We start from the raw sequence: 17,254 nt of genomic DNA on the forward strand, positions 1-17,254 counted from the left end.
TTTTTATTGAAGTTTTAATTCTTGGAAATAGTTTCTAAGCACTACTTTTGATGTTTTATAAAGAGGGTTTAATCACCCATTAAAAAGGGAGATTTTTAGGGGTTTTTATATAATTTTCAGTTTTTTATTAGACTTTGAACTTGCTGTAATTTCATGTATAAGAGTGTATTTTAAGGTTTTTATGAAGAAAATTTAAAGAACTATATATAAGCCTTTAATTTTAACTAAAGAGAAGGTTTTAAAGTGTTGTTTGATTTGGATTTTGAAGGTTTTAAAGTAAGTTAGTATTGCTGTAAATTTGATTGATTGGGTGTTGATTGAGATGTTATTATTTGGCTTAGGAGAGGAGTTTATTGAAGGTGATTTCTAGTTAGTAAAGTGGCATACCAATTCGTTTGCTCAAGGTACGTACAAGTTACGAAACCTTTCTTTTAGGTGCATGTTTAAAGACGACGGATCGAGAACTTAGTATCATGTATAGGGATGACTGAGTTAAATTGTTTGGTTATACATTGTGAATTTCGTATGACGTGCACTATTTTATATTGCAAGTATTATTTGTGCTCTAATTATGCAAGGTGCGCTTAGAGGCAAAGGTATATGATTGGTGTAATGATTAATTTATTACTCATTCATGATTATGCAAGCAGGATGAGTAAAGGAAGAATTTAAGTCTTCTAAGACGAGGTTAAGGTTTTGGGGTGCCTTATGCACTCAAGGTGTTTATACACCGAGGTAGTAAAGGAATAAATAATAAATGTTGCTTGCCACTAATAAATCAAGAATTGAAATTGAAAAGTTGTTTTACTTGATTGAATTGATATTAGATTGATTGTATTGTTATGCATATGAGTCATCACCAAGTCTAAACCTGTAAATCACGTAAAGTGCAAGATGGATGAGCAATAAAACTCTGTATTGGTGCACTTCTGGAGTAATGACAATCAGGGGTTGGGATACATGGGGTATTAGCAGTGTACTTTTCTCGAGGCCGTCTGATCTACGAGTCTCTTATTTCAAATATTTTTCAAAACTAGGAGTTAGGTGAGATCTCATACTAACTACGGTCACGGAGTCGCGCCCGTGGTCGTTGGATGTTTATTGATGTTTCCGAAAGGAGGCATGGGGTTTTTCTTTTATTGATGTTCCAAATGGAGCATGGGTTTGACAACCTTGTCTATTGCGTAATCCAATGAATAAAAATAATGATTTACCTATTATTAATTAATGGACGGAGTCTTAGTAATATAAATAGTTGAGTCGTGTGTTGAGTCTATAATTTAATGATGCATGATGATTGATTATTAGTAGCATGTTATGGATTTCTTAATTTATTTTGCAGCTTGTATGTACTCAGCTTTGCTGATTGCGTGCTTTGTGTGTCTTTCTTTGGTCAAGGCCTTCGCCTTTCAATGACCCTGTGACGATCCAATTTTTACACTTGTAATATTGGGGAGCAGAATTACCACAGGTTCTTACACATGCAGCATTCATCAGGGTTCTGGGATCTTGAGTAGAGAGTTGGTTGTTTGCATTTTATTTCTTTTGCAAGTTTGAATTTATTTTAATTTGATTTTATTCGACACTATTTCTTTTGGGTTTGAATTTATTTGAACACTGAATTTAATCACTTACTACTTTTATTGGGTTTTGAATAAGGGCCTTAATGGTTCCAAGTTGTATGACTTAATTTGGTTTCATTCGTTGGTTTTGAAACTTATTTATAACTGATTTAGTTTTTCCGCTGCTATTTTCTGATAAAGCCTTAACGTTTGAACACGTGGCGGTAGCACGCTAGTAATTCTCTTGAATATTGTTCAGGGTCCTCACAGGTTTAAAGAGAGAATTAATGGGGTGTTACAGTAGGCTTGCTTTGAGTACTGTAATTTCTTCAAAGTAATAGTGCCGGAGGCACGACCCGGCTAGTTAAGGCCAGGAGTGCATCCCCGACAAAGAGGTTAGACGACCGGTGCTCACCAAAAGGCGGACCAGTCGTACCACCCCAAGGTCCAACTACAAGCTTTTTAACTGCAACAATTTAAATATACGCTATTGGAGCTAGAATTATCGCGGCTGCTGTAACACCCCCAAATTACTCTCTAATATTTACAATAATAGTCCAACTTTAGGGAGTAACATGGGAGTATTACCGCCACGTGATTACGTAAGGCTTAACAGAGTTTTGCAGCAGAAAATAGTATTTAACTTTCATTAATAATAATAGTAATGATAATAGTTTGATACACTTTCAAAATAGTTACACCACTAATACTATGTATACTAAATTAAACTAGGTGATCACTGCCCATCATTCCCAATGCAGCATATAGTTCACGTTGTCCGATCGCCATCACCTATCTACTTATCAAAATGATAAGTAGGGCCAAGCCAAAACAAAACAAATACGTATTAGCCAAAATGCTAAGTACATACAAATGCTAGACATGTAAAATCAATTTAATTAATTAAACATGCTTTCGAAGAGATTTAAATTTAATAAATCATAATTTATCCAAACCATTCCTGAATAGAAATTCATGTATAAAAACTTGTCAGAAGAACCAATTTCTGAAATAACTAACTTTCCAAAGATAATTCCGAATAGGATGGATCAATCCTTATTTTCGTAAATCATTTTACCACCTAAGTGTGCACACCCCCCAAGCTAGTAACTCCTTTACATAGTGCTATCAAGGGGAAAGACTAGGTCATAAAAAGTCCATAGTCTTCAGCTTACTCCGCGTAGTGGGAGTTAAAAAAAATCCAAAGATCCAAGGAATAAATCCTGATAAATAACTTTCCAACATCCCATACTCGGGATAAATTAAAACAATAAAACTTCCTTCTTGAATATCAATACAAGTTTATAATCAACCATATACAATATTTTAACATTTGAAATTAAACGATTAAAACATGCCTCACCGAAATATATTTCACATTTATTAAACATGGTTCGAAATCACTTAACATGTAAAACACATTGCATACTAAAGCCACTTTTAAAATATCTAGCCACGTGTACGTACCTTGATCCTTGCACACAAGTACGGAACTCCTAATTTCGAACCCGAAATTCCTCCTATAACAAACCAATAATCCTAATCAAATACTTTTCAACCCATAGATACAAGGACTTAGACTATCGACTTTGACTAGTTGTGCATGAACAACTTATTATTATAACTCTTTTATAAAATTAACACTTGTATTTATAAAATAATCTTTAATAATTCATCATCATCATAATAATAATAATAATAATAATAATAATAATAATAATAATAATAATAATAATAATAATAATAATAATAATAATAATAATAAGGTAGTAGTAATGCTACGTAAGTAGTAGTAGTAGTACATGTGAGTAGTAGTAGTCATATTAATAACAATGATAATGATAGTAATAATAATAATAATAATAATAATATAGGAAGTAGTAGTAATACGTAGATGTAGTTGTAGTAGTAGTACTACTAGTGCTTAGTAGTAGTAGTAGTAGCAGTAGAAGTTGAGAGTAATAGTAGTAGTAGTATTACTAGTACTTAGTAGTAGTACTAAAATGAGAAATATATGGCTTACTTACGGTGCAACGCAAGGAAGGAGGTGGCGGCCAAATGGTGGTAATAGGGTGGCGGCGAGGAGGTGCTCGTGAGGAGCTCAAGACTACAAAATGAAAGCTTAAAAGGAGGTGAAAATGGAGGAGGAAGGAGAAAGGAGAAGGAAAGTAAGAAGAGAAGTAGGAGGTGTGATGGAATAGCTTATGTTTCATGGCTATATATAGCCCCAACTCAAGCACTATTCCAACTGATTTCATAAATGCTGCCAACCCAATTAATGCGGCCAACCTAATAAATGCTGCTGGCCTAATAAATGCAGCTGACCCAATAAATGTTTTTGACCCAATAAATGCAGCCGGCCTAATAAATGCTATTGATATGAGTAGTAAGGGTTGACCTTGATTACGGAAGGAGGAATAGTTTGGTACTTGGTAGTTTGACTCGGAAGTAAAATACTGAAGGCTGAAATTCCGACAACTTTGAGTTGACTCGCGTAGTAAAATTATATTTTTGTAAAATCATATATGGACTTAAATAAATATTTTTGTATAATAAAAATATTTCGGAAAAATCCATAATTAATAATTAGTAAATGGCTTAAAAATACGGGGTATTACAGCTGCTGGCACCAGAGTTGCCCTCCAATGGATCCTCGTTAAGGGATTTAGATTATACTCATTCCAATTACCAAACTCAAAGAGCCCGGTATTGTTATTTATTGTCGCTACCTCCTCGTGTCAGGATTGGGTAATTTGCGCGCCAGCTGCCTTCCTTGGATGTGGTAGCCTTTTCTCAGGCTCCCTATCCGGAATCGAACCCTAATTCTCTGTCACCCATCACCACCATGGTAGGTGTCACGGATAAATTTAAGGACTAACTTTTTTTTCTAAGTTAGGGACCAAGGAGGTTCCCGTGATGGCGTCTAGACCAAGTCTAGACCAGGCTACTACGATAACCAAAGCAAGACAAGCAAATAAAGGCAAACACAAAACTACTTACTATTCACACATAATTAAATCTAAACTAAACAAAACAATTAAAGGAGACATGATCAAAGAAAGAGAATAAATTACTGAAATTAAATCAAGAATTGTAAAGAGAGAAATAAGAGAGAAAGTAAGACTAAGAATTTAATTAAAAGGAGATAGAGAGAGAAAAGTTAGAGAGAGAAAGAGAAAAGAAAACTAAACTAAAACTAATAACAAATTAATAAAACTAAACTAATACTAATGAAAAACAAAACAAAGAAATCTAACTAAACTTGCCTAACTAACCTACGTAACTACTCCCTCCTTTTATAAGAAAGGAAAAAGGAGTTTGATTTCTAGTAAACTTCTAATCCCACTCAAAAGCTGCGTGAGAATATTTAGAATTAGGAGCCTACTAAATTCATAAACCCTCTTACAGAAAAGTTGGAGTAAAGCCCAAGTCAGCAACAATGGCATATAGCAGCAGCCTAATCAAACGCACTCCCGCTTTGGGACTGGGCCGCCGACAACTTCACGCCCAACAACATCTCTTGTATGCTTAGGCTGTAATTATTTGGCCCAATCTCCTTCTTCTTGATATCCAATTATTAGACTTGTAACAAAATAATACCCCGATCAAATCGAGCCCTTAATCATCGAACCAAATACCTTTAACTCACATATTCTTAGGTGTAACCTCCTACACCTAGAGGTAGGTGCACTTGCTCAAAACGCAGTAGAATCAATGTGAAACGCAACATCTATTTATTGTTCTCTAATGTCTTTCTTCCCGCTCACGTTTTTTAGTTTCCTTTTTAAAAAAATTTTGGTTTCTTCTTTTCCAATTCTCTCTCTTCTCCTATATTTCCTAATCCTCATCAAAGTTTTCCATAAAAAATTTTCATTACTATAGTTTTTCTCTGTTTTTTTCTAGAAAAATCATTCTATGTTTTATCTCCTTGTTTAATTGCTTTTTTCTCTGTTTTTTCTGGAAAAATTATCCTCTGTTTTGCGATTGCATCTGTTTCAATTGGATAAATATGGAATTGGTTGTTCTCGACGAAGACATCGTCAATGCAGGTTAGTTCTTGATTTTGCGATTTGTAATTAGGTTTTTTTTTGTTAGTTTCAATTGTAATTGTGTTTTGTATGATTTTAGGTTAGCTGCGATTAGTTTCGATTGATTAGTTATTCAATTTCATCTGATTTTTGGTTATGTTCGATCAATTTGATGTATTATGTATAAATTTCGATTTCTTATGAGCTGATTAATCAATTTTGATTGATTAGGTTTTATACGGTTTTCTTAATTATTATGAATTGAATTTTATGTGATTTTCTGCATTTTTTCAATCAATTTTACGTATATATTTTTATGCTTTATATTAATTTTATAGATTATGTCTTGATTTACTGAAATTGATCGTATAATTTTGATGAATATGATATTTTTGATGAATTAATAATAAAATCAATTGATTTTTGTTCGTATAATTATGTCTTGATTTTGCGCTAATCTTGATTTTTGTGTGATTACTGTGATTAATTGTTGCTTATTGCGTGCTGCAATTGTTTGTTGTTACGATTTTCGTAATTTATAATTTATTCTGAATATTGTCTCTTAACTAATGAACATTACATTTATAATTATGAAGCTATGAACATTGTTTATTACACATTAACTTTTATTCTTAAATAATGAGCACTACATTTAAAAATTATGAACTTATAAACATTGTTTATTAAATAATGAACATTGTCTATTAAATGATGATAATCGAGTCTTAAATAATGAACATTACATTTGATATTGAATATTTTATTTGTATTCTTTTAGGTGTCTAATGAATATTCTTTATATTTTTATGAATTTACTTATATACATTATAAACATTCAGTGATATTTATTTCAGATACTCCAGTTGAAACTATATACACAGAAGCTAAAGAATCTGAATTAATGAGGAAAACAGTAACTAGTGATGATGAAGCATATAATTTGTACAATGATTATGCTTTTAAGATTGGTTTTAGTATAAGGAAGGGAAATGTAAGAACAGTTGGTAAGACTTCTGTTTGGCAAAGTAGGAGGTATGTATGTTCATGTGCTGGTTTGAAGAATAACTCTAAGAGGCATGTAAGGAAGTTTGAGAAGTTAGATTTTCGTAAAAATTGTGGCGCTTTTGTGGAGTTTATTATTGATCCAGGTGTATGGACTGTTGTGGATCATCAGATGGAACATAATCATCCTTTTATACCAATTGACAAAAGACATTTGTTAAGGTCTCAAAGAAATGTGAATAAAGAGCAATTGAAGGTCATAAGTGTAATGAAGGCAAGTGGTGTTAGGGTAACTGCTTCACTACGTCTTTTGTCCAAAGAAGTTGGTGGTTCGCCGAATCTTGGGTGTACTCGAAAGGATATATACAATGCTTTGACTACTGAAAAGGCCAATAGACTTGATGGCTCGGATTGTAATCAATTGATCAAGTATTTTGCTCAAAGGCAAGCAAAGGAAGCTGATTTCTATTATGAGTTTGAGGTAGATGAAGGAAATTCCCTTACTTGTGTTTTTTGGAGAGATGGAAGAATGAAAAGGGATTATGAACACTTTGGTGATTTGATGGTTTTTGACACTACTTATAGAACAAACAAGTATGGCATGATATGTGCCCCTTTTGTTGGTATGAATCACCATTGTAACAATGTCATGTTTGGGATGGGATTTGTTCTAGATGAGAAAACAAGCAGTTTCATATGGTTGTTTGAGTCTTTCATGAGATCAATGGGTGGTGGGCGTCATCCGATTACTATAATGACAGACCAAGCACCTTCTATTGCAGCTAGTATAAGAGAAGTTTTCCCAAATTCTAGACATCGTCTGTGTACATGGCATCTTACGGAGAACTCAAAAACAAATATCGGTAAATTCAGAGTTTTGAAGGGGTTCACTGATCTTTTTGATTATCTGCTCAAGTACTGTGAAACTACTGCTGAATTCGAACATTATTGGCCAAGGTATTTCATTATGAACTTTCTTTATGAAACAATGAATTTATTACATTAAAACATGAACCTATGTTTTAATTTAATTATCTTTAATTTTGTTGTTGCTCATTGTTATTTATATGAACATGTTTATTATTATTTATGATCACATTTAGATATTTTATGCATTTATAAGTTTATTTTATGAATTTGTGTTTTTATGAATTTGTTGTTATAGTATGAACTTGTATACTGGTTATTTTGTGTGTTGTTATTCTGGTACATCATTATGAACTTTCTATATGAAACATTGAATTTATGATTTAAAATCATGAACATATGTTTTAATATAATTATCTTTAATTTTGTTGTTGCTCATTGTTATTTATATGAACATGTTTATCATTGTATATGATCATAATTAGATATTTTATGAATTTATAGGTTTATTTTATGAATATGTGTTTTTATGAATTTGTTGGTTTAGTATGAACCTGTATACTGGTTGTTTTGTTTGTTGTTATTCTTATGAACGTCATAAACATTTTTATGAACATATATAAATATATTATGAACATAAGTATGTAATATATGAATATAATGTTTATTAAAGTGAACTTTCTTATGCTAGGATGATGAACAAGTACAATTGTAATGATAATGATTGGTTAAATCATTTGTACTCGATCAAAGAAAGATGGTGTCTAGCCTATTCTAAAGAATATTTTTCCGGAGGAGTTTTGAGTTCCCAAAGGAGTGAAACCACAAACCGTTCGGTTTCTCATAGATTGAAGAAGACGGATGGGTTGTGTGATTTTTACAAGACTTTTCTTGATGTTGTGGCTGAGTGGAGGAGTAAGGAAAGTAAGCAGGACTTTCGGTTTTTGAGAGGTAATCGTCATTTGGCGGTTGCTAATGTAAGTCTTCTTATTCATGCTAGAGAGGTTTATACAATTTCGGTTTATATTGTCTTTGAAGATCAATTTGCAAAAGCTATTTCTTGTTCTCAAGAGAGAAAGTATGAAAATGATGAGACAATTAGTTACTTGGTATGGAGGCCTAATAAGGATATTATTAGGCATGAGGTTGTTTTAAATAAATTCACTAGGGTAATCAATTGTACATGTAAGTATTGGAGTGAAATGGGTTTATTGTGTTCACATTCCCTTCGTATTTACAACATTCATTGTGTTCAAAAGATACCCGAAGAATACATAGTTAAGAGATGGACCAAAACCGCGATGTGTAGTCATGTGGTTGATGAAGATGTTGTTCAAGAGAATGTGATTTCTTCTTCTATTTGGAGAGCTCATATGTTAAGAAAGTTTATTCAACTTGTTACATCTTGCCAAGATCACCTTGAAGCACGAGCTGAAATTGAATATACATTTGAAATGTTAAGGGAGAAGGTTGAGAGTGTTAGGGGGCTAATTGATTTTGATGAGGAAGAAGAGGTTCAAGAGGTTGAAAAGGATGCACAACCTATTCAAAATCCGAAAGTAATTAAGAAAAAGGGTGAAAGGAATGATAGGCCAAAGAGCACTATTGAAAAAGCTTGTAATAAGGCCAAGGGGTGGAAGAAAAAAGTAGATAAATACAAGGATGAAGTTAAAGCTACTGCTCAAAAGGTTTTTCAGGTACTTTTATGAATTTTTTGTGTATATAAGTGAATATTTTTGTATGGCATATGAACATATCTATATTTGTGTTTTATATTGCAGGTTTTAGATGATGATGGTGATCCTTTGACTTATTCACACCCAATAACAAAAGATTCAAGTCTTAATGTCCTTCCAAAACAGATGAATGGGCAATCATCAATGGTAATTTTTAAAATACTTTCAATTATATTAGTATTCTATTATTTTTGTTTTTGAAAGAATAGTATTCTATTATTAATGTTTTATAATATTTTTAGGGTGTTCAAGGTGCCAGTAAAAAGAGAAAAGTACCAGCAAATGATGCTCAAACTTCATCAAGGGAAAATATTACAATTCACAGGTAATCATTTATTTGAATTTTATGCTTGATTATATGAATTTTATGCTACAGAACCTGATCATTTATTTTACAGCGTATTGGACTATAATCTTCAAAGAATAACACTAATACCTCAACTAATGCTTCTCAGACTTAATTCTCAAAATAAATTATTTATGTGAACTTAAAGTTTATTAATATGAATTTTATGCAATACCATTTGATCATTTTTTTTTAATTTACAGGGTAATGGACGACAACCCTCAAAGAAAAACACTAATACGAGTAAACCTTCTTCATCAAGTCAATTTGGATATCAAGCTAAAAAAGGAAGTTTTCATTATGAGAACAGCAAATGGTATCAGGTAAATCTGAACAACCTAGTTACGTTTATGAACATTTGCTTTTTATTTTTGAGCTTATGTGTTTTTGTAATTGTTTTTTATTTTATCTCTTTTTTTTTAGTATTTTGATGCTGGGCGTAATGCTACAAATGAAGGGAGTGAAGTTGGTGGATCTTCAAATGTTTCACAATATAATGAAATGTTATTCATGTTTGATAAGACAATCAATGTTTAGATTTTTTAATAATTGACAATTTATTCAATTGCCTAAAAGTTGTAACAAAACAAATTATTACTTATTTTCATTTTATAAATGTTTTTGATTTCCAAGAATTAATTTACTGATTTTTTAATAGAAAGATGATCAATTAGCATTATATAAGTGATCTAACAATATATAATAATGAGAGAAATTTCAAATTTAAATGCAAAATATCATGCAAACTGATGTTTCAAGTCATAAAAGGAATCCACAACTTTTAAAGTAAGTTTTATTTGCAAAGTTATTAACTATAAAAATTAATTTGATTCTTCCATCCTTCGTCTTGCAGCCATCTTTATTCTGTATGCTTCTCTGTTGGTATTGCTTAATAATATCTCAGCACAATACTTCACTCTTAGCTTTCTGATTTGATCAATCTGGAAAAACGTATGAACATAGATATTTAAAATATGAACAAACACTCTATATAAATGAACATAAATTGAATATTAAAGGAGTTGAAACCTTACATTATCAGCTTTCAGATCACAAACCCATTCTACTGAAGGTTCTGATGTGTATGTTTCCATATGCTTCAACAAATAAACACCACAATTCTTATGGTCCCAATTGCTCCTCCAATTCATTTTTATCAAGTTAGGCTTGAAAGCTTTTATTTCATCCAGTTGTTTTTCATTGTAATTTTCGCTTCTCAAAAACCCTATAAAAGCTTCAAGCTAATTTTGAAAATACACATTCAATAGTTAGTTATAAGGAATTGAACATTAGAAATAAATTAGTGAAATTCACAGAAAGTTCAAATGAAAAAAGATGAGTATTTAATATTTACCATTTTTATGGGAGAGATACCGTATTTGTCTTTTGCTTTCATATTCATGGGAAGCTTTCTGTTATCAATCATATCAACAGTGGCATTATACATGTTGAAGCAAACCAAGTAGAAGTGGTTAAATGCTGACACTGGGAAAAAGAATTGTTTGACTTCTTTTATTTTTTTGATACCGCTGTTTTTCATTTCAATTTGAAGTCTGGAAATGAATTTTGAAATTCTTTTTTTCATGTCACCCTCTTTCTTAACAATGTGGTCTGTGCACACTATCACCTGCATATAAATAAAAAACATATATAAATAAGTACCTATATATGAACTTTTAATAAAATAATGAACTTCTAGTTCTAATATATAAACTTATAATTAAATATTAAAGAACATGAAATATATATGAACGCTTAATAAAATATTAATGAACTTCTAGTTCTAATATATGAACTTACATAAGGAATTGTGCTAAAGTAAATGCTGTTTTTTCGACACTTGTAATTTAAAATTGTAGCCCAAGCATCAATAATGGAATTGTCAATTTCTTCATCTGTGCCTAGTGTCTTCATTTGAGATCTGTTAATACTAGTTTCTCCATCAAAGTATATCACCTCACTTCACACGCAATAAGCAAACAAAACAATCCATTTTAAAAAAATGAACAATAAAAATGAATAAAACATATTATTTTATGAACAAGTAAAGATAATAATGAGCAACTTACTTGTTAGGACCATCATTGAATGCACAGTCAGAAATTGTTGCATTCATTGCATTCACATCCTTGAATAAATCTTTGTATTTTACCATGAATGGTGATTTGAGACAAGCAGGCAAATTGTGAACTTGTCTTATAGGTCGTTTGCCAATTTCAATTTCACTACATAAAATAACATTATTAGTTTATAAAAGGTCAAAATTATGTAAATGGGGTTTTTTTTTTTTATTCACCTTGCTGTTTTTTCCTTTGACACATTTCTGCAAAACACAGATAATAAGTAAAAGTAATCAATATGAATATAAATGAACAATTGTTTAATATAAATGAACATAAGTTTTTTCCATTTTTTTACCCTGGATTTTTCGATTCTCCTTTAGATCTGTCAATAGTTGAACATAATATAAAACAAAATGAATATCAAACAATAATAGATGAATATATATAGAAAAACAATATTTTCATAATATAATTTATAAGTTTCATAGAATATATAATAATTTTCGATGTCCAAAAAATTTACATTACTTTTTCTAGTTTGTTCATCCAAAAAATTAACATTAGTTTTCTCTTTACATTACATAGACTACCTTAGCTAGTTATTACAAAATATATATCATAGTTAGGAGTCACATTACCCTGCATATTGAAATTCTGGATTCAATGGGTTGTTCAAAATGTCTTCAAATGTAGGGTCTTGAGTTCTGAACATATGATCAAATTCCGATGCTTCAATCACCGGTTGCTCCTGCATCACACCTGCACTACTTGACCCTCCCATACCTAGCCCGAGGTTCAAATCAATGTTTTGTCCAATTTGTGTCTCAGTTGGATGAACCATTGGACTAGGAGTTTGTTCTTTGTCGATCCCTAAATTCCAAGCATTTTGTGGATCGAATGACTCTCTTACTTTCTTCTTCCCCTTTGCCTCTTCTTTTTCTCTTGCTTTCTTTTCAGCTTGTACTTTCTCCAAATACTCCTTTTCAACCTTATCTAAAGCATTCAAGAAAGAATCTGTTCCAAATAATTCTTCATCTTGACTCAAAATTGAAGGATCCTTAAATTTCTTTTGCATATAATCTCCCACTGTTTTGTAAAGAAGATTATTTGGGAAAAGCTGTCCAGCATGCTTTATCATTTCACACAATTTTTCACAATTCCCACCCATAGTTCTGACCACACTAATAAACTCTTCCATAAATTCCTCCTACAGAATGAACATACATAACAGACATTATGAATATAATGCCTTCAAATATGAAATTAAAATATAAAGAAATAAAATATAATATCATTATGAAATATGGCTCGTGAAATGATCATACTGTCCAAAATTTTTAACTACTTTTTCATTAAAATCCACTACTGATTGTTATAGTATAATTTTTACACTGACAGTTTATTTCCAAAAAGTTATGAGAAGACCATCAGATTATATAAATTTCCATTAGTAGGAAAAAGGAAAATTTCTAGAATAGGAAATTCAATATATCTATCAAGGCCTCCAAACAGATCATGCTGCATTAACAATAAATATTTGTGAAGTATCACTATCACACAGCCTTCTCCCTCTCAAGGCCGGGATCATTAGTGTGATAACAAACTAGATTAAAAATAAGCATTCAAACTAGATTAAAAATAAACATTCAATAATATAGGTAAATTTTCTAATCAAACCTTAGCCATTGTATATTAGTACATTCTTCTTGTGTTGTTTTCCTTTTGATTTCAACTATAGGCAAAATATTACCCAATCCAACTCCATGGCTCTCCAACTTCATCCTTTCGACCACCATATCTTTTGTCCATACAGATATGATAGGAGGAGTTCTTGGTGGCATGATGCTTTTCTTTTGAATGCGATCAAAGTAAAACAACTGAAAAAAAAACATACAGAAAAAAAAAAATCATCAATTAGCATATATAAAGTGAAAATAAGTTGTATTGAATTTATAGGCTCATGTTTATATGCATTACTTGTATACAAAATCTGAACATACCAATCAATGAACATACCAAAATATGAACATATCCATTCCAAATATGAATATATGTATACAAAATATGAACATGAATATTCTCCATGAATATGAACATACAAAATATGAACATACCTATCAATGAACATGAACATAACCATTCAAATAATGAATATAAGGATAAAAAATAATGAATATACGCATAAAAATAATGAATATAATAAAAATATGAACATAGTATATATGGAAATGAAAATAATAGCATATACCAGAAGAAAAGGCAAAGGTCCTTTGTAAAACCCTTTCGGATTCAATTTCCAAGAACTGCTTGTATCCATTAAGCTATCAAGGACATACTTGCACCAATTGTATTATTTGATTTCAAACACATTCTTAATTGAGAACAGAAACTTGTAGTGCAAGTGTATGCTTTGGCTGCTTTTCATGAAGCAATTTACAGCCAACACAATGAAATCGATAATGAAGATTTCATCAACTTCACCATTGTTCACTTTTGCAAGTTCTGTGTTCATTTCCAGTTTCCTTTTGTTCATCTTTGCTTTCATGATTTCCATCTTTTTCTCTTTTTCTTCCTCAGACTCATATTTCTTCAGAACATTGTGTGTTTTAGGGCTACCACACACAACACCCCAATATTTCCTCCATCTAGTCAAAGGAGTCTCTTCTTGTTCCTCATCCTCTACCTCCTTCACTTCTTTCTCCCCTCTCGGGATTCCATACACAACTTCAACATCTTCTTCATAAACAACAATAGACTTGTTGTACGGAAGATAAAGTGTGCGGCTATTCTCTTCGAAACAATGCATAAGCCAAGCAGAAAATGATTGGTCATTTTGTGGAAGATTTACATCGAGTAAAGCTCCAAATCCCATGTCAATAATTGCTTGCTTTTGAGAAGGGCTCAAATTTGATGCAAATGTCATGAATTTGAAATGCCCAACCCTCACTTGCAACTTACCATAATCATCCAAATCTTCAGCATCATCAAGATTTACCACCTCATGTACATCTTCATTTGCATCTCTCTTTCTTTTTTTATGTGCTTTCTCATTTTTTACACCATCAACTTTCTCACTTTGTTTCCCCTTCACCACCTTAACTTTTTCAGTTTTCAGAGTTTCCTTCTCTTTCACACCTCCATCTTTCTCATTTTTTTTTTGTGTCTTTGAGTTTTGCTTGTTCTGTTGATCTTTAGCTGTACTCTTGCTTGAGGAGGCTTCCGAACAGTTGTTTGATGATTTCTTTTTTGTTGCAATATGCTTCACCCTAATAGAATAAATGTAAAGTTTTAAAAAATGAATATATAATTTACATAAAGTGAACATATGCATATAGAAAGTGAAAATAAGTTGTTTTGAAAGTTTAGGCTCATGTTTATTTGCATTACTTGTAAGGTGAACATATGAACATATGCTATTTCAAATGTGAACATAAAAATTCAAAATATGAACATGAACATAACCACTCAAAAAATGAATATAAGTATACAAATAATGAATATATGCATATAAATAATGAATATAAGCATTGCTTCCTTTGGATTATGCATTTTAAAATGTGAACATGCAACATGCTGTGAATATAGTGTTCTCAAACATGAACATGAAACATGCTGTGAATAAGTTGCTACCCTTTTTCCCGCTCTTTTATCCTACACCCCACAACTCCTAATCCCACACCACTCCACTAACTAATGAATATACGCATAAAAATAATGAATATCCCTTTAACATAGCTGAATATGAATATATATATATATATTTACAATGTGAACATAAGCATTTCATACCTTTTTTTTGGTAACTCTGTTGCTTTTGATTGAACCTTTTGTGCTTCTTTAGAAGGTTTTTCTGGTTGTTTTTCCCCTTCTTTTCTTGTATCTTTTGATCGTTCTTGTGGTTGTTTTTCTCTTTCTTTTGGTGGTTCGACTTCATCGTTAACTCTGAGAAAAAATTGTGTAAAACAGTGAGCTTTATGAGGTAACTTCATATCTTTAAATCTATCAAATTCATTTGATGAAGGGTCGACATGCATTTGAATCTTAACCTACCAGTCTTTGTGGAGAGGTTATATATAATTTCTAGTAAAAATATAAAACAAGGAGTGATCACATAACTACTAAAACATGCAACAACAAAGTGATATTGGACATTTGATTGGTGGAAACTGATGTTTTGGTAGGGATTTTGAAGAGTTTGTAGCCAATGAAAGACAAAGATCGAGAAGCACATTCATGGGCAGCTACTGTATCAGAGTTTTTGGTGATAAAAATAGGTTTGCAACCATTAAAATAAACTGATGGAATGCTACACATTAGTCAGCTTATTCATAGATTACCAGCTAAAATCATTAGTTAAGTGGTTCAAACCAATAAACAAATAAAATCGCAAAGACTTAATTGCTTCAAATAAAGACTTGATTGCACATTATTGAGTAAAAAGTTGTGTAAATCAATAATAATAAGCAGATCTTTTATTATTATATGAGTAACTTGTTCTTAATCTTTCCGATTCTGACATGTACTATAATGTGCCTTTAGTTCATATATTATGAATGCATAATAAGAAGCCATTACATGGAGTTATAATTCAGTGCATATTTTGTGAATATAGTGTGCCTTTAGTTCATATATTATAAATGTTGTGAATATAGTGTTCTCAAACATGAACATCACTATTCCAAATATATTATTCATTGCATATTTTGCTACCCTTTTTCCCGCTCTTTTATCCTACACCCCACAACTTCCCTAGTCCCCTGTTCCATACTTCATCTCCCTCCTCAAGAAATCAACAAAAAATACCAACATAAATTCAAATTCTCTAAAATATACAAACATTGTTTTGAATTTTAATTTTCGTACAAAATTTCAGACATAATTCACTAAAAAATTCACCAAAAAATATAAACATTTGCACTTAATTTCGGACAAAATTCACTAAAAAATACAAATATTTGCACTGAATTTCGGACAAAATTCACTATAAAATCCACCAAACAACAACAAACATGAAAATTAGGATCAAAACATGAAAATTCACTAAAAAAAAAAATCAATATACCTGTTGTTTTGATTTTCCTCTTCTTCAACAACTTGTTTCGAAATCTCATTGAGTAATTTCGGATCTATAGTAGGACTCTTTGCCACTTTCTTCTTTTTGGTGCCAAACATTTTATTTAGCGGCCTATTCAAGAAAATTAGGGTTTCTATCAACAATTTATATTAATAATTACAATTTAACACCACAATGAAATTTTAATTTATAGAAATAGCAATCAAAAAATAAATATCTAAACTTACATATCTTCTTGATTTCCAGTAGATTTTGAAGCATTTTTTGTTTTTCTACAAAAACAATTGAATTACATGCGTTAGTTTATGAATTCACCCACAAACAACAATTAATCTAAACAATTTTTTACAAAGAAAAGAGAAAAAAAATGTAACAAACTAATCTAAACAATTTTTCATATAATCTAACACAAATTTCATAGTTTCGAAAAATTGAATTTCGAAAAACAGAGTTTCGAATGTTTCAGATGAAAATTCACTAAAAAAATGTAAATTTTGGGCAAAATTCAGTGCAAATATACCTCTTCTTTGGATGATCCTTCTGATTTTGCATTTCATCTCTTATGTCCATTGTGAT

At 31.1% G+C, this 17,254-nt stretch overlaps 1 protein-coding gene and 2 long non-coding RNA genes across 3 annotated transcripts; 1 reads left to right on the forward strand and 2 right to left on the reverse strand.

The window, feature by feature from the left end:
- Positions 1-2,193: 2,193 nt before the first annotated feature.
- On the reverse strand, positions 2,194-3,752 carry LOC145555550 (uncharacterized). The gene is made up of 3 exons (XR_014091506.1): positions 3,590-3,752; positions 3,030-3,082; positions 2,194-2,358 (listed from the first exon to the last, which is right to left on the reverse strand). It is a non-coding gene; the product is annotated as an uncharacterized LOC145555550 (long non-coding RNA).
- Positions 3,753-5,571: 1,819 nt separating this feature from the next.
- On the forward strand, positions 5,572-10,078 carry LOC145642518 (protein FAR1-RELATED SEQUENCE 5-like). The gene is made up of 6 exons (XM_081693724.1): positions 5,572-5,611; positions 6,445-7,549; positions 8,151-9,156; positions 9,241-9,342; positions 9,745-9,864; positions 9,965-10,078. Exons 1-6 carry the CDS (start codon positions 5,572-5,574, stop codon positions 10,076-10,078), a joined length of 2,487 nt encoding a protein of 828 aa, XP_081549850.1.
- Positions 10,079-15,408: 5,330 nt separating this feature from the next.
- LOC145555551 (uncharacterized) lies at positions 15,409-16,945 on the reverse strand. The gene is made up of 3 exons (XR_014091507.1): positions 16,906-16,945; positions 16,667-16,789; positions 15,409-15,546 (listed from the first exon to the last, which is right to left on the reverse strand). It is a non-coding gene; the product is annotated as an uncharacterized LOC145555551 (long non-coding RNA).
- Positions 16,946-17,254: the final 309 nt, after the last annotated feature.

This window comes from Chenopodium album, chromosome 8 (assembly GCF_948465745.1).
Source record: "Chenopodium album chromosome 8, dcCheAlbu1.1, whole genome shotgun sequence".
NCBI lineage: Eukaryota > Viridiplantae > Streptophyta > Magnoliopsida > Caryophyllales > Amaranthaceae > Chenopodium > Chenopodium album.

Excerpts from the sequence above, each read along its gene's own strand:
- LOC145642518 (XM_081693724.1), top strand. The coding sequence starts at position 5,572 with ATGGAATTGGTTGTTCTCGACGAAGACATCGTCAATGCAG. Across the intron at positions 5,612-6,444 it reads CGAAGACATCGTCAATGCAG|ATACTCCAGTTGAAACTATA; the intron begins GTTAGTTCTTGA and ends TATTTATTTCAG. Across the intron at positions 9,157-9,240 it reads CTGCTCAAAAGGTTTTTCAG|GTTTTAGATGATGATGGTGA; the intron begins GTACTTTTATGA and ends TTTATATTGCAG.